The sequence below is a fragment of the Brachyhypopomus gauderio genome, chromosome 4 (genome assembly GCF_052324685.1).
Source record: "Brachyhypopomus gauderio isolate BG-103 chromosome 4, BGAUD_0.2, whole genome shotgun sequence".
NCBI lineage: Eukaryota > Metazoa > Chordata > Actinopteri > Gymnotiformes > Hypopomidae > Brachyhypopomus > Brachyhypopomus gauderio.
Genome location: NC_135214.1, coordinates 34,389,718 through 34,413,665, shown reverse-complemented (window position 1 = coordinate 34,413,665; position 23,948 = coordinate 34,389,718). Strand labels below are relative to the sequence as shown.

The window sequence follows — 23,948 nt, the reverse complement described above, 5'->3', positions numbered from 1 at the left end:
GAGAGAGAGAGAGAGAGAAAGAGGGGGTAGAGAGGTTCTAACTGAGGAGCAGACACACAGATAAGAGAGTGAACTAAATGTCAGAGTGTCTGAGGGTCACAGACAGTAAACCACAAATTCCCTTACACTAATTTTATGACCAGCACCTGTATTCAATCCAGTAGACAAGACACCATTTTGTAATTCTTGACAACGTGGCATGTAACTGACATGTAGGATGTGGTGGTTGGGGATGTCCAGCAATCAGTTGTTAGACAAACAGCTGTGACCTTTTTGACCCTTTCTATGATTCAAGCACATTTTCTCTCATATAGGTTTGGGATCATTTTTGGGAAAGTGTTTTCCTGGCTCGTAGAGTTCTGGGTTGTGGTCTTGGTGGCTGTGTTGTGGTACTTATTGCAGTGGATGATGCTGTAGAAATTGTAGCAGCAGCAACAGTTGCAGTAGACACATTACCTTCACACCTGCACGTAAAGTGCAGTGATGAAATGATGCGTCCAATTATGCGCATGCGTAGTCCAAATTGGGTTTAACGGTTCAAATTGGGTAGTGACAGGAACAACAACATTGCCTTTTGTTCTTACAATACTGGAAGTTGTTGGAAACACGTTTTCAGTTTCCTTTTTTCAGGAGAGCTTGATTAAGCCGCTCGCTACGCAACGTCGCTTATTGGGTGCCGTTTCCAAGTAAGAAAGGTATTTTTTCAAATATCCTTTGGAATAGGCTATGCTCCGCATAGGTCGCGATAAAATCGAAAGTACATTACCCAACTTTATTTCTGCGCAACGAATAGTAGCTTCGCTAATTCTTGGGTTTGAAAGTACAGACGTAATTATTTTGTGTGCAACTAGCCAACAGGAATTAACACATTTTTCATGTATTCTAATAAAATTCGTTTAAGTCTGTGAAGAACGTTATCAAGCTTGTTTCTGTCTCTCCATGTGCTTCGCGATGTATTCACTAGGTATCGGCAACAAAACTCGCATTCTGTCTGGGATGGGCATGGGCTGGAGATTTATTGCTAGCTCTCTCCCTAAGCGTTACAAGTTTTTTTATGAACGAAAAACGTGTTGTTTAGGTTGAACTATATGCATTATACATTTTGTCTAGGGTGGGTGAAATTTCTGGAGGTCAGATGTGTGCTTGGAGTTTCGCTTTGCACTTCATTGTTTCAAAATGTTTCGTAGCCTTTCATTGGCTCATAGTCTTTGAGCGTTTGGCATTGGCTCATGGCGTTTCAAAGCGTTATAAGCCAATGACAGCTTGACAGGTTTGAGAGATTTGAGTGGTTTCGTGCCGTACCTGCTATATAAGATATATCATTACACATCACCCTTAACCAACATTCATTTAGCCCTTAATATAATTAGCATTTATTCGATGTGTTAATCTGGAATGTGTTAGAGTTTGGGGGAGAGCATCTGCATATTTTATTGTAATGACAATATAATCATTATTTGGTATGAATGAACAAAACACATGAATGACCACTCAGACGTTTCTGAACTTTTGTTGGTGTCATAGGATTGAAACAGTGACATTTCTTCAGTGATGCTCTTTAGAGGTTGTAATGGCTTCAGATGTCACTGTCACTGAAGCCTTGAAGCTTCGCATCTTTTTCAGCACAGTTGTTAGGAAAGACGCGTGCTTCATGAGGCTTCACTTGCCCATCACTACTTTGCACTATCAAAGTTCAAGCCTAATGTTATAATATTGCATTAATATTTCATTGTCACGCTGAATCATATTGATATACTTTACCAGAGATGCATGAAAGTTCTACTTTGTGAATTTTTGTTTAAGAATGAGTTTTCCAGTGTGCCATGTGGGTTTAGGTTAGAGAATTACATCACTGCCATGATGTCATTTTTTAAGGCTCTAAATCACCACCTGGTTGTTATTGATCTCTAAGAGGATTCATTGAGACTATAACTGAACCTTTTACTTTCAGCTTCTCCTGTAAGCAGTGAACATCTGAACCTGAATCCTGAACTCCTAATATATGTGTAGAGAAGATGAGGAACCACATCAGCAGAGCATCTGAAGACTAAAAGCTCTTAGTAAATGTATTTTGGGGGCTGAATATCCAGAGCAGATCTGCCTCCTGTGAGCTGCAGACTTTCTAAATGTGCTAAAAGATGACATGAAGACAACCCAGTGGAACACATGAAGAGTGGAGAAGAAATGTTTACTTCTTTTTATAATGCAAGACACAGCTATTCTTACTAGCATTTCCAAGATCAGTAGTTTGGAGATTATTTTTATTTATACTGTCATTTTCTTGCTGAATTTGGAACTGTGCATGTGTGTGTGTAATCAGGCTGAATATGAAATAAATGGACAGTGTTGTCCCATGTGTTCACCAGGTAAGTGAGATAAAAGCATATTAATCTCTTCTAACAAGTCCAAATTTACCACTTTCAAATCATTCCAGACAAATCAAACCAGGCCAGATGAGCTTCTGTGAACTTCTATATTTGCAGTGTGATCTGTAATACAGTGATTGTGATCAGAATGAGTCAGATGCATACAGGTAGAGAAAATTGTTCAATCCAAATTGTAGTCAGTTAGAAAAAGGTCAAAACCAGAGCAGAATCGTAATCAAAGAACAGTAATAAACCAGATTCAGGTTAATGAATCGGAAGAGAAACAAATACAAAAGGTAGAAGAATCAACAAAAACCGAATATTAATGTTTTCAAATAACACTAATGCTAACACTAATTCACAGTTCAGTGTCTAACTGAATAGTAAAATATTAATTTGGCTAGTACTAATTTAGCAAATACTTTTATCACAAATGTATGACAGAAGTCCAACTAAGTTGGCAGCTACCAAAAGTACTTATCCAGTACTGCTCAGTATTGTACTGATACTTTCATGTCTTTTATTTCTAAGGAAACCATGTGTACCAGCACTGCACCGATGACACAAGTACAACTTGTATTCCATGTCTTAGCTCAACTTATATTGTTGATCCCAATGGGCGAGAAAAATGCTTCATCTGCTCTACATGTGATCCTGGTAAGTCTGTAATTTCCAAGATGTACAGTCGTAGCCAAAAGTTTAATGTACAGTTGTGGCCAGAAGTTTTGAGAACGGCACAAATTTGGGTTTTCACAAAGTTTTAGAATGAATGAATGAATGAATCTTCAAATTATATAGTGCCTTTCTAGATACCCAAGGTCACTTTTACAATTTTAATACAGGTACAACTCTTACAAACCAATCACACACTGGCGAGAAGCGGCAGCCAATTGCGCACAGCGTACTATCTACCGGGATCCACAGCCCCCTGGGGGACTGGGGGACGTGTTAATACGCTATGACATTCAATTAATAAGCATCCTATACATTTTAAACTTCAGTGACAAAAATATCCAGTTTAAATAAAAGCTTAATATCTACTGTGTTGATCCTTCTTTAAGACCTCTGCAATTTACTTCAGCATGCTTGATATCACCATCTGGGCTAAATCTTGTGTGATGGCAACCCATTCTTGCCTAATCAGTGTTTGGAGTTCATCAGGGTTTCTGGGTATTTGTTTGTCCACCCTCGTTTGTCTTCAGTGGGATTGAGATCTGGGGAGTTTCTCGGCCATGGACCCAAAATTAAAAAAAAATTTTTTACAGAGCCACTTGGTCATCACTTTTGCATTGTGATATGCTCTTGGAGAAGTTGCTCTTTGTTTTGTTACCATTCCTTATTCATGGCAGTGTTCTTAGACAAAAATTTGAGAAACCCCACACATGAATCATCTCAAGATGCTTCACTGTTGACATGACACAGCACTCATTGTAGCACTCACCTTTTCTTCTCCAGACAATTTTTCCAGATGTCCCAAACAGTCTGAAGGGGGCTTCATCAGACAAAAAAATCACTCATCCAATCACTTCCTGCAATACTTCCTGCAAAATGTCGGTCTGTCCTTGGTGTTATTCTTGGACAGAAGTGGCTTCTTTGCTGCCCTTTCTTGACTTTCTTGGCTCCCTGAAGCCTTCTTCACTGCAGTTGAACCCCTCTTCTTGAAGTTCTTGCTGATTGGATAAATGGTTGATTGGGATGCATCTCACAAGCAGTAATGTTCTTGCCTGTAAAACCATTTTGATAACTTCAAATGCTTCCTTGGAGGTAACCAAAGTTAACAGAAGAAAACTTAAAAACACCCACTTCCCCTTTAAAGCAACTAGTCTGTTCTTCTAATTTACATAACAGAGTGATATCAGCAGTATTGTCCTCATAAACCTTTTCTCCTTAAAATTCTCAAAACATTTGGCCACAAATGTACTCCTCAGTGTGCTTTTTTAAAAAATGTAGTAGAAAAAGGTTTAGGCTGCATAACATCAGAGAAAAATGGATGACCCTTAATGGCCTTCTGATCAGCCATCAACACCACTGCAGTACAGACATGAACCCCATCTGAGGTCTCACAACTGAAATGCACCTAGAACATACTACAGTATCTCCCCCCCAAAAAACATTTTAGCTTCAGAATTCTTGCTACAATACTCAGTCACTACTAAGAACTGTGATTGGTCAGGTAGTATTCATACTGTGCAGTGATTGGCTAGATAGAGGAGGGTGATATATTGAAGTAAACTACAACACAGATGGAGCCACTAGAGCTGCCTCAACAAGACAAATACAGAATTAGAGCTGCATGTATGAACATTACACACAGGATAATGGAGTCAGACTGTGTTATGGTGTTTTATGTGAGCAATGTTGTGTGTTTCTCCAGGAAATGGTTTAAGAATAAAGACACAATGCACACGGTTATCAAATACAGTTTGTGAGCCACAGGAGAGACACTACTGTATTGATCAAGTCAGGGGCAGCTGTACACAAGCAGAGAAGCACACAACATGCAGCCCTGGACACTACATACAGCAGGAAGGTTGGTGTCATGTACCTTTTTTTTTTTTATGTATCAAACAACAATTCTCAAAGATAACATACGATATACAAAACATTTTATATCTACAGATAAACATATCACCCTTAGTGATATACATTTTCTATAATATGTACTTTGATATATTAATTAGTACAATAATTATCCCTTATGGTCAAATAAATTGTTACAATACACATTAGATAAAGGATCATAACAGATACTTCAAACAGAACAACAAAATGTCTACGATAAGTTGCATGAAATAACTTAGAAGCCAAAAAATAACAACAAAGAAAAACAAACAAAAATAATAATAAAAGAGGGCATTTTGTATAAATAACATACTGAGTAGGTTAAATTAAGCAAGAGAAGCAAGAGAGTTTTTTTTTGCTTGAGGTTTATCGATTTTAACCAAGGAAAGTTTCAAAAGTTGTAGTTCCTGTAGTTACCCATAAAGGTGTAGATTTTCCATATCTGCAATTATGTATATAAAATTTCAAGATGATAATCATATTGTTCACAAGATATTCTATTTTTTTATTCTTAGAAATATATCCATATAAAACAATTAGAAGATAAGGGGTCTATGTTCATGGCGTTAATGGTTAGGAGATTGTGCAGAAATTCCCATAACATTTTTATAGGTTGACAGAAAAAAAATAGATGTTCTGTTGTTTTGGGTTCATTACATATATAACAGTTATCACAGTCAATTTTAAATATCTGCCTTATAAATTCATTTGATGGATAGATATTATGTAATGTTTTAATGTGTGTTTCTTTAAACTTTGGTGGGAGAGCAAATTGTAGAAATTTTGTTAGCAATTTTATATGGTCTTTTTTTTCATAATGTTCCATGACTTTCCTTCTAATTAGACAGGGGTGCACTTGTTTTGTTAAATATTGTCTTAAGAAAGTATTGTTATATTTTCTATGTAATAAATCCAAACCATGAATCTTTATACTCTGTAGTTTAACTGTTGGTTTGGTTTCATTATAGTTCTTCACGAGCTGAACAAATTCCTTAGGTATCCTTTTTATTATTTTTTCAGTCACTTTTTGAGCAAAGTAAATAATATTTTCTAATAAAATTATCGTAAGTATACATGTTGCCATTACCATCCAATAAGTGACTTACAGACCAAATATTTTTTTCCATCCACTTCTCCATGAACATAGACCTCCTTTTGTGAAGGACAACTCTGTTCCATAAAGGCACAGTTTGAGGGCTAAAATTGTGTTTATATGCCAATTTCCAGTTTAGTAGTACCTGTTGGTGAAAAGCAGATAATTTTACAGGCAGTTTAGGGGTGTCAAAGTCACATCTTAGGAACTCTGGTGTCATACCTGCTGTAAACTCTCAGTCATACTGTGGCACTTTTTAATTTACGTCCAAGTGGTCAACAGGACAGGCAGGAGTCGTAACAGAAACACAACGGAGATGGAAAATACCAGAACAGCGATGACAGATAATCCACAAAACCGAACAAACCACAAATAACTGACACAGAGCGAAACACAGAGATACAAGTACACAGGACTAAACTAGACACAACTTAACACAATGACGACACGTGCGTGGCAGACAGAGGGAAACCAGGACAACAGACACGCAGAGCGAGAAACAACACCAACACGGGAGAGGGGGGCGTAGCCCTACGTGACAAGAACAAAAAAGTCCTGCTCCATCGTTTTTTTTTTTCTTTGAATTATTAAATTATTATTGATCTATTTGCGGGCCGCACTGAGTGAGGACGAGGGCTGTGTGCGGCCCGCGGGCCGCCAGTTGTCCATCCCTGGTGTAGAGCCTCCTTATGCAGCCAATACAACGTCAATTCGTCTTAGGAATGACATATACAAGTCCTGCACAGTGGTCGGAGGGATTTTAAGCCATTCATCTTGCAGGATAATGACCAGGTCACTATGTGATGCTGGTGGAGGAAAACGTTTCCTGACTCGCTCCTCCAAAACACCCCAAAGTGGCTCAATAATATTTCGATCTGGTGACTGTGCAGGCCATGAGAGATGTTCAACTTCGCTTTCGTGTTCATCAATCCAATCTTTCACCAGTCTTGCTGTATGTATTGGTGCATTGTCATCCTGATGGCACCGCATTCAGAATACAACGTTTAAACCATTGGATGCACATGGTCCTCCAGAATGGTTCGGTAGTCCTTGGCAGTGACGTGCCCATCTAGCACAAGTATTGGCACAAGTCCTGTCATGTGACTGGAAGGTTTTTTTCTTACATACATGTGAATGGTAGATTTTTTTTGTTTAATGCTTGCCTACATTTTAAAATGTTGCCATCATATAAAGAAAAAAACAGCAGACATTGTCTTTCTAATTCATCAACTCAAAATTAAACTTGCATGCTGTTGCTGTTTTTTCCCGAAAAAGCACCGGATGTCTAGTGGCTTTTTGGGTGGCACACAGATAATAGCCTTTAGGGTTCATAGAAAGGATTATAAATTTGTTCAGCCCTCAGAGATGCGTAGCCCAGTGCCAGAAGTACAGATTCACAACACATGGGTGTCAGTAAAGAGTTCTAATCAGAGGTGGGGACTCGAGTCACATGACTTGGACTCGAGTCAGACTCGAGTCATTAATATTAAGACTTTTGACTTGACTTGAAAAAATATTCAGAGACTTAGACTTGACTTGGACTTTTACACCAATAACTTGGGACTTGAATTGGACTTGAACCTGTTTACTTGCAAAGACTTGATTTTTTTTACCCCAAATCTAAATTTTAAAACGCATATTAATATTTATAAAGTGCGCCCCATTAATTTAATTTCCGTCCTTCTGACGCAGACCGGTCCTCTGCTTTTCCACACTCTGTACGTGTGTGTGTGCATGAGCTGCAGTACAACCAATCAAATGGGGGGTTGGCGAACGTAAATTTTTACCGGGCAGGGTGTAAAATGGACACAAATTAAGTATTATATCACGATCGATCGATCGCCAGTGGTTGGTGCCAGAGCGAACTAGTAACTCATTGAATCATAGATGTGGATCAGAGGTAAATAAACTAGATTTTTTTTCCGGCGTGAGAAATCGGATGTGTGGCGTGAGAGCGTGTGAAGACGGTCAAATGCGTGTGTCTCACGCTCAGTGCGTGAGACTTGGCAACCCTGGGTTCTGTATCTGAACTTGGGGAAGAGAGCCTCTCTCTGTCACCATCATAATATCCAGTTCTATCTCAGCATGGATTGTGTATTTGAAGACATCTACGTCGAGAAAAAAATATATTGACAAAAGTGAAGCAAGTTTTCAGATATGGGGACATCATTCATCGTGCACAAATGACATACAGACTTTTGGCCAGCAAATGCAATGCAGAATAGTTTACTGAAATGTCTAAAGTTGCAGATTCCTGTTAATTGTTCAGTTCTTATATTTGTTTGTCTTGTGTCACTCACACATGTTCTCCAAGAAACCAGATAAGAGAAGAGAGGGAAAATGCTGTTATGGTTCTTTGTATTGTACTGTGAAAATATCAGCACTTTTTATTTGAACATGGAGTTCTACTTATGACTTTTTCACAGAATATTTATTTCTGGAAAATTGTAGTTTAAAGTATGAATATTTTTGCAGCTAAGTTTAACAAATTGAACTGTGCAATAAAGAGGTGTAATTTTAATTTTTTTTATACTTCGTGTTTTCAGTTGCACATGTTTTATCAAGATTTGAGGAGAATACAGATTTTTAAAAAAACGCATGTCTGTTATTTACATTTAAAATATACCTGCAACATTGGTTAAAAAAAAAAAAGACTCGAAAGGACTTGAAATTCCAAGTTTCAGACTTGGGACTTGACTTGACTATTGCCTGTCTTGACTCGAGACTTGACTTGACTTGAGTGTCTTTGCTTGAGACATGACTCGGGACTTGAGGTATAAAGACTTGGACTTACTTGAGACTTGCAAAACACTGACTTGGTCCCACCTCTGGTTCTAATGATAATACATGTTAAATACAGAACAAAGAAGATGTGTCAACACAATTGGGTAAGAATAATAAAACATATGTATGATTGGTGTTCTCCTTATCAGGAAAGTATGGACAGTAGACTGGATCTAGAGGTAGTGGAAAAGTACAGGGAGAGAGAGAGGTAGACAGAGAGAGAGAGAGAAAGAGGGGGTAGAGAGGTTCTAACTGAGGAGCAGACACACAGATAAGAGAGTGAACTAAATGTCAGAGTGTCTGAGGGTCACAGACAGTAAACCACAAATTCCCTTACACTAATTTTATGACCAGCACCTGTATTCAATCCAGTAGACAAGACACCATTTTGTAATTCTTGACAACATGGCATGTAACTGACATGTAGGATGTGGTGGTTGGGGATGTCCAGCAATCAGTTGTTAGACAAACAGCTGTGACCTTTTTGACCCTTTCTATGAGTCAAGCACATTCTCTCTCATATAGGTTCTCTCACATCTCACATTCTCTCTCACTTTTTAATTTACTGGGTAATAAGAGTTGGTACATTATTCACTCTGACCCAACAGACCTGGTGTGTGTTTGTTTTTGCAGGAACAGCCCTTAAAGACACTGTATGTGATGTGTGTACTGCTGGTACCTACTCAGATGGCTCTCTTCAAACATGTCAGCCACATTCACAGTGAGTTCACTTGTCCAGTGTCACTGAGTCATTACAGTGATCAGTTGTGATTTTTCCCCAGTGTTGACTTCTGAGTGGCAGTGATGGCTAAGTTACCTTGAGAAAGTAATCCGATTACTGATTACTCCTTTTAAAAGTAACTTAGTTACGTTACATATTACTTGATTTTAAAAGTAACTACGTTAGATTACATGTTACTTTAGTAGTTACATTCAGCAGCAAAATAAAATTTTCCAATACTCACTTTATTGGAAGTGCATTTTAACAGTAACAATGTATTGAAGCAGGTTCGGTAACCGAGGCAGAAACAGCTTAATCCAAAAATCCCGAGGAGGGAAACTTTATTGATAACGCAACCCTGGCTCGCGCAGGCTCCGCCCCCCCAGTGTCACTTAAAGGGCAAGACTCTCCTGACATTACGTTTGTGTAGCTGCGCGGTATTATTTGTAAATTTATTTGTAAACGTAATACAAGCGAACTGGGGTGGATTTCCCGAAACGTTCGTAGCGCCAAGTACTTCGTAACCTCGTATGAAACGTACCCACCTCTGTTCAGTCAGACTGCTTGTGAAACGAAATACCATTACAATTTCAAGCATTTTAAAGTAGGCGACGTTAGTCAAAATTCCAGCACTTTTCAAACGTGGAACACAGTGCAACATTAAAATTCTTCAGGTAAATGTTCCTTCCCCTGTTTTTGAGGGGTGTTTCTTTATACTACCTACCACATATCGTTACGGGAGGACACTGCAAAAAATGACTTGTAAAACGCGCTCGCGCTCTCACAGGGTCGCGCGCAGCGTGCGGAGTCGAGCGCTACGGTCAGACGCAAAAGTAGAACTGAGCCAAGAAGAAAGCAAAAATATATATTTTTACTAGGGAAAATAAAAATAGTAATGCACAGTTATTTGGATAAGTAACTTTAATCTGATTACTGGTCTGGAAATAGTAGCGCGTTATATTACTCGTTACCGGAAAAAGTGGTAAGATTAGAGTAACGCGTTACTAAGTAACGCGTTACTGACATCACTGCTGAGTGGTGTGTTATTTTAGCTGCGTGATTAGTTTAGTTCTGTGCTGTAATATGCTGAGTGATTAAGGAGTGCATGATTTAGAAGACTCTTTAGAAGACTTAGTAGAGTCTACAGGTTCAGTGTGCTAATGAGTAAAGAGAGGAACAGGATCATCAGAGATTGTGGTGTCAAGTGATTTCAAGTGATTTTTGGTTTCACTCTCACAGATGTGAAGATTTTGGACTTGTAGAAATAAAGCCAGGAACCAGTTCTTCTGATGCTGAATGTGGGACGCAAATCTCTGTTGCTGTAATAGCTGGAATCATATCTGGGGTTGTGGTGGTGGTGGTGGCAGCAGTGGGAGTAGGTGTGTTTCTGAAAAAGAAGCATAAAATGCAGTATTACCAGGTGGGTGTCTGATACTTCGCTCCTAACACGCGACCGACCTTCATCGTTGAAATGTGGTTGAAATAATATCGGTTAATATTAAATGTAAAAGTTTAACAAACAACTAATAAATTACTCATTTGTAATATTTTGATTACGACCACTTGAAAAATAAAATGTATAAGTAACAATAGATATATCTCAAAAATATATATCGCTAAAATTATTGCATTTTTATAGACCCCGGTGACATGGCTGAACGGCTCCGCTCAGCAGAGAGGGGCGGGGCTTTGTGCGCGTGACAACGTAGACTCTCGAGCGGAAAGCGGAACAGACGGACGCAGTGAGAGATCGGAGCGGGTGTTTGTCGAGTCAGACCGTTTGCACGTAAGTTGAGGGCCGCTGTATTTACTTGTTAATTCTCATATGACTAAATTAGCTAGCAAACTACATTAGTAAAGACTGCTCCCTTGGTCAGGAAACAATAACATGCATTTCGACGGTGTCGCGTTTTTGTTGTCAACTTATATTTTTACAGCCAAAGAGCATAATGCGTAATCCGAACTACTTTTTATGTGACCAGGCAGTCATGGTCCGGTGGTAGGGAACTGGTCTTGTGACCGAAGGGTCGTGGGTTCGAGTCCCAGACCTGGGGCCATCACAACTGATGAAAAATCTAATTCACATTTACATAACTGCTAATTTGCTAGTTGACGCAGCAGGGGAAGAAGCTAAGCTAGCTAACTAGCAAGCATCCTTAGTTAGTCATAATTTCATCTCTGGAAAATGGTTGGCAGTGTACACAGTGTTTGTCACACATGGGCTAAAATGTTCAGCATTTGAGAGCTCAACCTAATCTGTGGTTTGTTGTCCCTCTTTAGACGCGGCCGCCACGCACAAAACCAGGTAACGGAGACCATGGCCCAGTATGCTGAGAGGATGAGTGGTGGTGGTCGATATCAAAGTGCTGCTGTTTTATGTCCTTTTTATTAGTTTTCCAATAAAAAAAAACAAAAGCGTGCTGTTGTAAATTTATTTTCTGCTATTTTGTACTATACTAATTACTTATTCCATACAGTATTAACAATCCCTTCCTGTAGGTCAGTGAAAATAATAGTCTGTACAATACATATCTGAGTAGCTACGAATTTGCATTAATTAGCAAGATAATCGCAATGAAAATTTTTACGTTAAGAAACTGAAAACAGAACTTTGTCGAAAGTGATCACATCTATCACCATGGCGACTGGCGGATTTGACGTCATGTAATTTTGGACTCAACGAAGCGCCGCCATGTTTTATAATTCTAGAAATGATGGCGCCTTAATTTGTAGATAAAATGGACTAGAATCGGTGTTGTTTTTTATTATTACTTATTCTTATCGCATATGATCATATGTGGTCATTAGTCGTCTCGACACATGTATAACAAGTAGCTAGCGAAGATTTTATTTTAGTTTCCAGCTGACTAGACAACCATGCAAGGAAAACGGGTCAAGAGGAACTGCCGGAAACCGAAACCACACGATTTTCAGTAATATAACTAAATATGTTACCTGGAAAAACAGGGACCCCGTCAGACTTTGTGAGACTTTTACATGTCTTAGGTAAGCATGGAGTGACCTGATAGAACATCTGACTAACACTGAAATTTGACTCACACCATCGACGTGTTCAGTGGCTTCGTGTAACACGAAACTGCCATTTTGTTCATGTTATCAAAACCTTTTATCAAATTCACCTTCCGTTAACATCAAAAACATGCGAAAATGCACACTTAAGAAAGTTCCTTGTAGCACGAGATCGATCTATACACCGTATATTTATAGAGTGGACGTTGTGGAGGGAAAATCCGGGAAGAGTATGGGTTGTGTGTGGGTATGGGTGTGGACATAAATGTGAATTGTTGTCTCAAAGCCCTGGACTGGGTGACACCAGTGCAATTGATATTGTGGCGTAGTATAAAAAGAAGAGACAGGAAGCCGATCCCTTTCAACACAAAAAGGCTCTTTACTTAAATTGACTTAGCAACGTAATCACGCATGAAGCCGTGACTTAATTAACACATGAAACATGAGAGCAGGTCATTAGCACAGTAACATTACACACACATGGTAGGTCGACTCAGACAATGTACAACTACATAAACTAATACAGGGTGACTTAATCTAAACTAACAAAATACATAATCAAATCATAATCAACAACAGCATGTCATAACACTTACACATAACGCGTATCAATAACGGAGCCGCGGGCGCCCCAGTGGACCGACGCTACAATATCTATCTATGCACGTCGATGCTCCCCACCCTGTGTCTGATGTTGTTGACTGTAGCTTCACACGTCACGCTCGACCAGTTATAACTTGGTCGCAACGGATTTAGACTGGTTTTCTCAGGGGGTTTCCAGAATGTAGCTATCAGATACAGATTTATACGTATTTATTCACTTTGAGATCCCTTTTTGTCTCCACACAGGTGTTTATGCAGCACTCGCATATGGACACAAATGTGGTCAGAGCGAATATGAGTCAGCATCCGGAGAATGTTGTCCTATGTGTAATATTGGTACGGGACATCACTGCATTACTAACTGACTGAATCATATAGTACAAAAGGAAGGTTAGGATAAGGTTGAACAATTTTTTAATCAATATGAAATCCAGGGAAATCACTTTTACTTATTCGACTCAATATAATCTTAACAGAGCCGGTGTTACACCGAATTCTGCGACCGTCGAATTTTGTGACCGCAGAGGGCGCTATTTCGCAGTTTCAGTTAGTTTCAGTTCACAGGCACGAGCGCTTTACGAATGCTGCGTAAGCTACGCCGACGCGCTTTCTTTTCTCGTTTTGCTGCTGTCCACGAGCCAAAATATGAGAGATGCGTGTATTTACATTTTATGTCGTCTGTTAACAAGAATGTTTCATTACAACATTTTTACACGTGACGACAGGAGTAAAGTCAGCCAATACATACGCCTGACAATAGCAAACTTTTCATAAGTAAGTTATGTAAGCTGCTGTCATTTGGACCTCATTCCGAATGGTAATTATACACTTCTGAATAAAATGTTTAAATATAGTCTACTAAAACGTTTTTAAAACGATCTTTTAATATTTTTTGAAGATACATTAAAGTCACAGATCCAGTTGGCAGCTGTCAGAATGGGTGACTCCTATGACACGGTCAGTCTGTCCACTCCATTCATGAATGTTTTTCTTTGGCTAACAGGTGTAGGGATGGTAAGTCACCTGAAAACATTTGGTTGGGTTTTAACTAGTTTGTATGGAGATGGACAGCAGTCACATATTTAGACAGCAGACGTCAGAATCGGTGACCCCTATTCCAAAGTGCACTTGTCCATTTCATTCATAATTTTTTTTTTCTGTCTAATAAGGTGAAGGGATGGTAGGTCACCAGGAAAGACATGGCTGTTTTCAAAATGATTATAGGTGGAAATTCAGTGGGGTCACATATTAAGAACTGGTGACCCCATGCCAAGGCACATCTGTCACATCTACCATAGAAACACATCACCCACTGTGACTCCACAATAACAGAAAACAGTGATAGCAAAAACGTTTTAGTATACTATATTTAAACATTTTATTCAGAAGTGTATAATTACCATTCGGAATGAGGTCCAAATGACAGCAGCTTACATAACTTACTTATGAAGTTTGCTATTGTCAGGCGTATGTATTGGCTGACTTTACTCCTGTCGTCACATGTAAAAATGTTGTAATGAAACATTCTTGTTAACAGATGACATAAAATGTAAATACACGCATCTCTCATATTTTGGCTCGTGGACAGCAGCAAAACGAGAAAAGAAAGCGCGTCGGCGTAGCTTACGCAGCATTCGTAAAGCGCTCGTGCCTGTGAACTGAAACTAACTGAAACTGCGAAATAGCGCCCTCTGCGGTCACAAAATTCGACGGTCGCAGAATTCGGTGTAACACCTGTTCTGGCTAGATTTACGCCCTGGGCGAACCACCCCTTGTCTGTGCCCCCCCAAAAATACAAGAAGCAAACGAGAACAGAGGAAAAAACGCAGTAAATGAATAAATTACATACAGTATATAAATACCAATATATAAATTGCACAAATCCTTCAGGCACTAATAACCATGTTATGCATGTGAAATGCAATCTAAAACTTGACTTTTCGAGCCTTCATTGCTGCAAAATCATCAATTGCATAATTATGACATCTGTTGTGCAACTTTGATGCTGATGATGGCAAGTTATTTTAAAAGATATATGACATGTAGCTTACAAAATCATGTGTCAGTGTATAAGTTATTCAATTTAGCATAGCCTGTAGCAATAAAAACAAATCCACATTCAGGACATATGTGTGAATTTACACTTGTTGTGTTGCAAACACAAACCAAACTAAGTTGTCTGGGTGAAATTAGTTGCATGACATGATGCCTCAATTCTAATTCTAATTCAGCAAAACTAAAAACCAATTTTTTTGGCCACATGGGGAGTTGACTATGGCCTTTCAAGTAGATTGTGATGTTGGACATTTTTTTTATCATTCTTTTAGAGTCTGTTGACCTCTTTTTACTTACTTTTTGTGTGTTCAAATTTATGAAACAGTGCAGCTGTAAGACTTGTGATGACCAAGGCAATTTATAGACACGTGTAAATTGTAATTACAGTATTTATGACATTACATTTACGACATTACAGATTGCAAAGTGAATTCTGGATTTAACTCATTTAATTACTTAATTGATAAGGAAAAAAAAGACTGAAATGATACTAAGGATTAAGCTTATCTGATATGTATAAAAAGTAAAAGTAGCTAAAACTTTAAATTATAATCTTTTGCGCTGTGGATGTCATGAAATTAAGTTAAAAACTGAAAAAATTATAGAGAAATAATTTTAGTGAAAATGTCATAAACAAACATAAATTCCACAAGTAGCTCTATAAATTAAATTAAAACGTTAATACATTTTAAGAAATTAATATTTGTTTTCAGTAGATTTGACCTCAGTCTCACAGCACTTGTGTCTTTTAGGGTCGGTGGTTTTGAGAGACTGCAAAGGTGATTCGAGCACCACGTGTATTCCCTGCAGTCCTGCCACCTACATGAATAAACCTAATGGTCTTCAGAAATGCTTTCCATGTAAAATCTGTGATCATGGTAAGATTTTTTTATCATTTGCTTGTTTTCTATTATACTGTACATTTTGTATATTTAATATTTGCAAATGTGTTGCTGTAGGACAAGGCCTTTCTGTTTCAAAAGTCTGCACAACTATAGAAAATACAGTCTGTGGAGTCCTAGATGGTTTCTACTGTAGGGATTACACAGTTGATGAATGTACATTTGCTCTGAAACACAAAAAATGTCAACCAGGGCAAGAAGGTAAAGTTCAAGGTGGGTAGTAATGCCTCATCCTTTCTTTCTTTCTTTTCTCTCTTATTTTTTTTACAGATTACTAAATTAATTAATAAAAAATGTTTTTTTTATTATAAAGATTGCTGTTTTTTTATTTAACTAGGTTACTTTTTTATTTGTAAAGAGTCCTTGTGTGTCTTGAAATAAATAAATAAAATTCTATTACAGGCCCGTAGCCAGGGGGGATCGAAGGGTTCGTTCGATCCCACCCCCGCCCCCGCACCCTCCCTCCGTACACACATGCCCCTCAAGATATGTAGGCTATTCAATGAATGAATTGTTAATCTCCGGTGAATATACAGACGAACAAATAAGGACAGCAACAACAGACTCACTACAAACTTATAACAGTGTTGCCAACTCTCACGCAATGAGCGTGAGACACATGCATTTGACCGTTTTCACACGCTCAAACGCCATACATCCGATTTCTCACGCTGAAAAAAAAATCATGTTTATTTATCTCCGATCTACATCTATGATTCAATGAGTTACTAGTTCGCTCTGGCGCCAACCACCGGCGATCGATCGAGGAAACATATAAGACATAACCCCCCCCCCCCCTAATCAAATCTCAGTCCTAGTGATTTTGAAAAGTTGGCAACCTTGCTTATAATGAATAAAATATGTCTAAAATAAAAGATTTGAAGTGTGCTCGTGTATTTAGGGGGCATTGGAGTAGAGAGCCAAATGAAGTCCACTTTGGGGAGAAAAAGATCCCCCCATCACAATGCTGGCTACGGGCCTGAATTATTATCATGTTTCAGAGCATACATGTGCATAGAGCTTTGTTGACCATTTAGTACAATTAATAAAAATAAATAAATAAATAAATAGACCCCCAAATGCACAGTGCTAGCCCTATGATCAAGCATGCCAGACAGAAAATTTTAATGGTGTAAACGGCCCTACAACCAGGCTCTAAGCAAGGCCCTTAACCAAATTGTAATTTGTCGCAATTCTGTGTTGCTTTGGACAAAAGCGTCCTCTTAATGTCATAAATGTAATGTCTCGAATTTCTTTCAAATTTCAAAAGTTTCTTTAGTTGCAAAGACTAAATAATCCTGATGCAATATTTACAGGAACAACAATCTCAGATACAGTGTGTGAAGCCTGTCCACATGGATTTTATTCTCCACTGGGTGTGAACTGCACTAAATGGACAGAGTGAGTGAAGTTTTGATCATGGAAGTCATGCCATTTAATTTGTTTGTTATGTTTATTGTTCAATTGTCTGAAAGATGTTTTGATATATTTACAGTCATTAAACATTTTAAATGTTTTTAGCTGTTCATCCAGGAATGAAGACGTGTCTGAAAAAGGCAGTTCTGTACAAGATGTTACATGCAAACCCAGAAGAGACAGAAATGGGCTCATAGCTGTTTTTATAGTAGCAGCATTTTTGGGATTATTAGTATTGTGTTTTTTTGTATTCCAGAAGACTAAATTTCAACACCATACAGGTGGGTTCTTTCACTATGGAGAGGCTGTTAACACCATGAATTAATGTGTGTTTTTGGATATTTGGCATTTTAGTGAGAAGTGTAAACAGAAGCCTTCATTATATTACAACAATGTGAATGTTTACTATGATAAAGGTTTCATTATACAATGAGTTCTTTATCTAACACTTTTGTAAATGAGATTGTTACATCAGTCACATTTAGCGATGACATTCATCACAGGTTTTGTGCCTAGCACAGCAGATGTGCAAGTTATGAAATATGTTTTAACTGTATGGGCATGTTTTGTTTTGCAGAGAAACGTAGAGAAGCAAAGTTAAAAGTGAGTCCCAACATATCAGTAATGAAGTGATTGGTTTAGTTAATCTTGCTCATATTTTCATTTTTCAGTATATCAGTATACAGTATATCCATATCAATAGATATGGACGATGTGTTAATTTCATTACACAAAATTATAAGATTTTAGGATTACAATGTAAAAATTAGTTGCAAACACAAATTATAAGAATGCCAAATGTTGTGGCCTTCCATGATTTAGATCCAGTACCTTTAGTAAACTTTGAATTGATTTATAATAAAGACATTCATTTGGTTAGGATTTTTTGTTTTTATTTTGTTTTTTATTTATTTTATTTTTTTAAATCCCCAAACTGAAATAACTTGATTTCAGGCTTCATTGTAGATTGTACCAAGTACCTAGACGGTCAGAACTGCAGTTCTGAAGATCTACCATCCTTCCAAGATTTTTTCCTTTCCTTACCTGGACCAGTTCATAATGGCCTCCAGAAGCATCTAATATCAGATCCAAGTGTGTGGAAGTAAACCACAGGATGGTTGATCTCCAGGACTGCAGCCAGGCACCTCTTATCAACAGTGAACAATATTCTCACTGTTTTACCAACTGCAAGAAGAGAAGAAATTAAATGCAAAACATGACGGGCAAACGTTTCTTGGCAATTACCCACTTTTGATGCATTTAATAATGTGTTTACATGTGTCCTGTTAATGGTGGTTTTACAGACTCCTGTGGAAGAAACCAATACTTCACTTAACGCCCCGTAAGAGCAACATTTCTGTTTTATTCTGTTTCACTGGTGAAGACATAATGGATGTTTGCTCGTGTTATAGACATTGATGTTTGTTTTATTGCTTCCCTTTAGAGAGGAAAATAAGGAGGGGGAGGGAGCACCAGACACATAAAGAAGGAAAGACGACTGCACTTCCTACTAACAGGAATCAAGAATCAGATCCACTCAAAGGAGCTCATTTAAATATGGAGACGTTTTGGAAAAGGGGGGAAATGTGGTTCTCTTATGCACATTGACATGTGAATCAGCAAATCATTATTACACTCTACAGGTTAGCTTACTGTCCTCTGCCTGTATTTAGGACTCGTTCTGGTGGAAGGTCTGCTGTCTCCTTTGGTGATTCACACATTCTCTTTGTGTCCTTCTGGAGCTGGGCCAGCAACATTACCTGACTTGTATAGCATTAGCATTCCTGGTGTTGAATGAAACTTGTAGAGAGAAAATAAACACATTGTTCTGTGGGTAATGATGTGGGCAGGACTGAAAAGACTATACAAGAAAAGCCCACAGTCTGCCACACAGTAAAATGGAGAAGAACCAACCAACTTCAGGCACTGAAGAGTACCATGATGGAATACCACTATATTATACCACTATATATATATACACGCGTGTGTGTCCTTATTTTTATTTTTATATTGGACTTGTAAATGTACTTTGTATTGTAGATGTGTTTTTTTAAACCTTTTATTTTGATTTATACCAAAATGCTTTTCTATCACCACTTTTCTACCAACACTACAAAATGCTCTCTGCATCCTATGGGCATCATCTGATCTAATCAACACTTTTCTGTGATTCTGAGGTGTTTTCCTTAGTGCTGTTAGCTTTCCTAATTGACATTTTCTGTCTCTGAATTACCGTATCAATATACATTTTTTCTTCACTCATACTTGTTTCCTGATATTAGAAGGCTTGTTACATGGTGTATATAATTGTTTTTAATTGGTCAAATACTGGTGTCAGTGTCCAGTGGCGGAGCCAAAGGGGGGGCCGGGGGGGCAATGGACCCCCCCCCCCCCCCCCCAGCAGAGCCTGTGCCACCCCTAGTGCCACCCAAGGGCGTAGGAGCGGGTTTGACATTGGGGGGGACACATTTGCTATCAAATCAAAGCCCACCCTATCCTCTAAAATATTACTATAAACTGATTCCACTGTAGGTAAGGTAGTTAATCACTGTATGTATGGTAACGTAGAACATTTGTGGAATTACGGTAAATTGCAAATAAATAAATAAACAAAATACAACATTTTTGGTACTTATGTTTATTTTTAGATAAATCCAAATTAGTTTATAAAGTGTCCTTTAAACAAGATACTCAATCTTAGCACTTTTGTAAGTCGCTCTGGATAAGAGCGTCTGCTAAATGCCGTAAATGCAAATGTACTCAATAATACATGATACTGTATGACAGTGGCTGGTGTGTCAGTGGAGGACAGATGGAGGAGTTTGATCTGCTGTGGCGACCCCTAAATGGGAATTGCCAATAGAAGAAGAAGACTGTTGTTCACAAACTTTAAATAAATTATGCATGTAATATATGGATTATAATGGATTATATTAACATATAGCCAAAAGAAGTTTGTATGCTCTATGTAGGAGCTGAGCTTTAAGCATTTAGACCAGGGGTACTCAACTGGCGGACCGCGGTCCGGATCCGGACCCGAACGCAGTCCTGTCCGGACCCAATCTCATTCCTGATTAACTGGATACGGACCAAAACAAAACCGTAGCATTTATTTCAGGGCTATTGAAAAAACACTCCGTCACGAGTGTTACGTTTGCCACCCCCGCTCAACAACTTACGTTCGCCACCCCGCTCAACAACAAGCCTGCCTGGTTGATGCTTCGCGAGCGGCGCGAGGGTCCGCGCGGCGAAAATGACGTAATCGCTGTGGCTCCGCCCGTGCGTGAGTGCCTCGCGCGCTGTCGGTTCGAGAGGTTGTGCACCTCTCGAATTTTGTAACTTCGCGCCGCGCTTCAGCGCAATGAACAAAGTCACGTTTTCAGGGTTCATACACCTTTATAAGGTGGAATTAAAGCACTTGTACGTCACTTTCAAGGTCCATTTCAATATTTCCCAGCATGTTAAACATAATTAAGTTAAATATTTATACATATACTCGAAATAGTTCGCTTTTTATCACATTATTTAATGGTTGTTTATTTAAAAACGCCCAATCTTCACGTCTTCACATTCTCTCATCACAACCCCCCCCCCCCCCCCCCCGCTCAACAACTTACGTTCGCCACCCCCCGCCGCACCGGACCTCAGGGCACAGGTATCTGCCAAAATTGGACCGCGGACAAATTTAGTTGAGTACGCCTGATTTAGACCCATGGTCTATGCTAGAGAACCAAAATACTTTCTTCTCTTATCATTCACAGCTACAAATTCCTTGCAGATTGTCAACTTTCTTCTCTTATAATTCACAGCTACAAATTCCTTGCAGATTGTCTTTTTATCCAACAAATCATGCTTATTCTGATGGATATGACAGATAGCGACATGGTTAAGTCTGTTTTGAGTCATTGTAGAGCACGAATGATCTCTGCAGCTTCTGTGCTGTTACTGTATCTTTGTACCAGTACTCTCCTAATAAGGTGATGCATAATATTTAAAATAATATAAGAGGTTTGATTATTATTATTATTATGTCTAAACTCTGTTATATACTTAGACTATCTCCACTCTTAAAAAAAAAAAAACTCAGGAGCGTTGTGGTTTTATTTTTTTTCATGCTGAAATGAAATGACAAAAAATGTATGTTAAGGTTTCCTGACTAGACAAGACTAACATTATTGTTAGACAGTAAGGCTGTGACCCAAACATCACACTCTGGAACATTACATACTGCACTACTTATTATTTTGTAGCCTGTGGGACTTAGTCCCAGTGGGGAAGGAAATGGAGGGGCACTAGGACCCAGCAGGAAGCATCAGCGTTTTGGTAATCACGTAATGTGGATATAAGGAGCTCCCTCGATACCCGTGAGGTGCCGCCATTGTGGAAACGTGTGCTCGGAACGCGAACGGAGTTTGGAGTTGCCGACTTTGCCGGGTTCGTGGGTTGATCGCTTGTACGCAGGAGAAACGGTATGTGAATGCTTTGGGTGTGTGTGTCGGTGTAAATAGTAGTGCAGATGCCTGTGTATTGACTCAATGGGCTGGCTTGTTCATTTATAGCTGGATGCAGTACGGAGAGTTTGGGCTGCTGACACAGTCATTGATATTGGGGGAGAAGATTGGAAGTGCAGGTAATTATGCTGTTTTGTGGCAAAGTTGGATACGGCCTGAAGAAGGGGACTGAATTCTGTTAAGGAGTGACTCGGTACGGTCCTGTTTTAACTGCTGGGTTCGTTTACATATATTAATTATTTCTAATATTTTTGTTTAGTTGTCCGGGGAGGCTGCAGAGGAGTGGAGACGCGCCTGTGGTGCAGCCGCTGTTTTTTTTCCACCTTGATTTGTGTTTGTGGTGTGTAGTACAACACCTACAACGAACTCTACAGATTTTTACTTTATATTGGGCATTATTGTCGATGTAAATTAGTCATAGTTCTGCATTGCCAGTTAGGTGAGCTCTATCTGCTTTGTATTTTATTTTAAATAACCAGCTGTAATTGTTGTATTTTAACAGCCCCTTTTTATGTAAGACTCTATATAGAGCTGGGCGATTAATCGATATTATCTATTAATTCGAATTTACAGTTAAGGACGATGTGTTTTTAAGAAAATCGATTTTCTGAGATTTAATTTTCACCACCGACGCTGCACTGTGGGCTCCCGTAGTTCAGTGAGTTTAGCACCTCCCACCCATCCACCCTCAAAACACACACACACAAACATGACGGCGGAACTTGTGTCCAAGAAAAGAGCAACTAGCTCCGTGATCTGGAGTTGGTTCGGTTTTGCGGCGTCAGATGTAGACCAAACAAGTCCTCGCTGTAAGGTGTTTGAAACCGATAGAGGGAGAGAGCGAAGAGTGCTATTCAGTTGCGCTGTCAATAAAGTTTCCCTCCGCGGGATATTTTGGATTAAGCAGTTTCTGCCTCGGTCACCGAACCCGCTTCAATGGATTATACTTTCGCGAGTGACCGTAGCGCGCGGCTCCGGGCACCTCGCGAGTGTGTAAAATGGAGACAAATTAAGTATTATATCGCGATCCATTATTAGTGTTGACTTGTAACTCCTGCGGTAGCCCAACTCAAAAGTAGACCAAAAAACCGCACCCCGCGACCCCATAATTTTTACCCGCGGCTGGATTTTCCAAACAAGCCCAATTTGGCGTGAAAACGCGAACCTGGCAACTATTGTAGTATAAAGTATAAACTGTGGTAGTATAAAGAAACAGTGGAAGGAACATTTACCTGACGAATTTTAATGTTACATTGTGTTTCAGGTTTGAAAAGTGCTGGAATTTAGGCTAAAGTGAGGGGAGCCCTGTTCTTAATCAGAATGTAGACAGCGTGACTGTCAGTACAACATGCAAGAATTGTTCAATTGTATTTGTTTTCCATTTTATTAAAGGGCACCAAATTATTTATATCTATTTATTTTTTGAGGGTGTGTTTTATTTATTTATTTTAAGTTTGAGGTTGCATTGTGTCAATGCTTAAAGTATGTTGGAGAAAACCTTCTAAAAGTTACTGAATGTTCTCACTTGTTTACAATTTGTTTCTGCTTGCACTTTAACCCCAAAGGGGAAATTTAAGTGAAAAATAAATTAAAACTTTTTTTTACCATTCCTTTATCATCTGTAGTTTTTTAGTAGAGGAAAATAAATCTATTAAAATCGAAAATCGGATTAAAAAAAAATTAATCGAAGATTTTTTTGGAGGGCCATATCGCCCAGCTCTAACTCTATAGCTGGGTCCCTTTTTTTGGGTTGTCTGGTGGTTGGCAGTTCACTTTAGCCCAGGGTTGTGTGCTGTGCTTGGGGTGTTTGAAACAGTTTACGTTTGAAAGTCTGGGGAGTGGCATTGCGCACTTGGGTGTGTGTCCAAATTGGAGGACGCAGCTAATGGTTGCAGTGATTATTTT

General features: G+C 38.8%; 1 protein-coding gene and 1 long non-coding RNA gene across 2 annotated transcripts; both read left to right on the top strand.

The window, feature by feature from the left end:
* Positions 1-548: 548 nt before the first annotated feature.
* Positions 549-20,156, top strand: LOC143511705 (uncharacterized). The gene is made up of 16 exons (XM_077001282.1): positions 549-686; positions 1,952-2,366; positions 2,898-3,023; positions 4,741-4,896; positions 9,439-9,526; positions 10,766-10,946; positions 11,166-11,312; positions 12,472-12,532; positions 13,406-13,495; positions 15,967-16,092; positions 16,174-16,329; positions 17,433-17,517; positions 17,638-17,813; positions 18,110-18,135; positions 18,837-18,874; positions 18,977-20,156. Exons 2-16 carry the CDS (start codon positions 2,204-2,206, stop codon positions 19,014-19,016), a joined length of 1,659 nt encoding a protein of 552 aa, XP_076857397.1. The 5' UTR covers positions 549-686; positions 1,952-2,203; the 3' UTR covers positions 19,017-20,156.
* A 1,636-nt stretch (positions 20,157-21,792) lies between these two features.
* LOC143513152 (uncharacterized) lies at positions 21,793-23,648 on the top strand. The gene is made up of 3 exons (XR_013130593.1): positions 21,793-22,001; positions 22,092-22,162; positions 22,303-23,648. It is a non-coding gene; the product is annotated as an uncharacterized LOC143513152 (long non-coding RNA).
* Positions 23,649-23,948: the final 300 nt, after the last annotated feature.

Bases quoted from the DNA above. Each gene is read 5' to 3' on its own strand.
- LOC143511705 (XM_077001282.1), top strand. From the start codon at position 2,204: ATGCAAGACACAGCTATTCTTACTAGCATTTCCAAGATCAGTAGTTTG. The intron at 16,330-17,432 runs GTGGGTAGTAAT...CAATATTTACAG, and splicing joins GCAAGAAGGTAAAGTTCAAG to GAACAACAATCTCAGATACA. The intron at 18,875-18,976 runs GTAAGAGCAACA...GCTTCCCTTTAG, and splicing joins AATACTTCACTTAACGCCCC to AGAGGAAAATAAGGAGGGGG.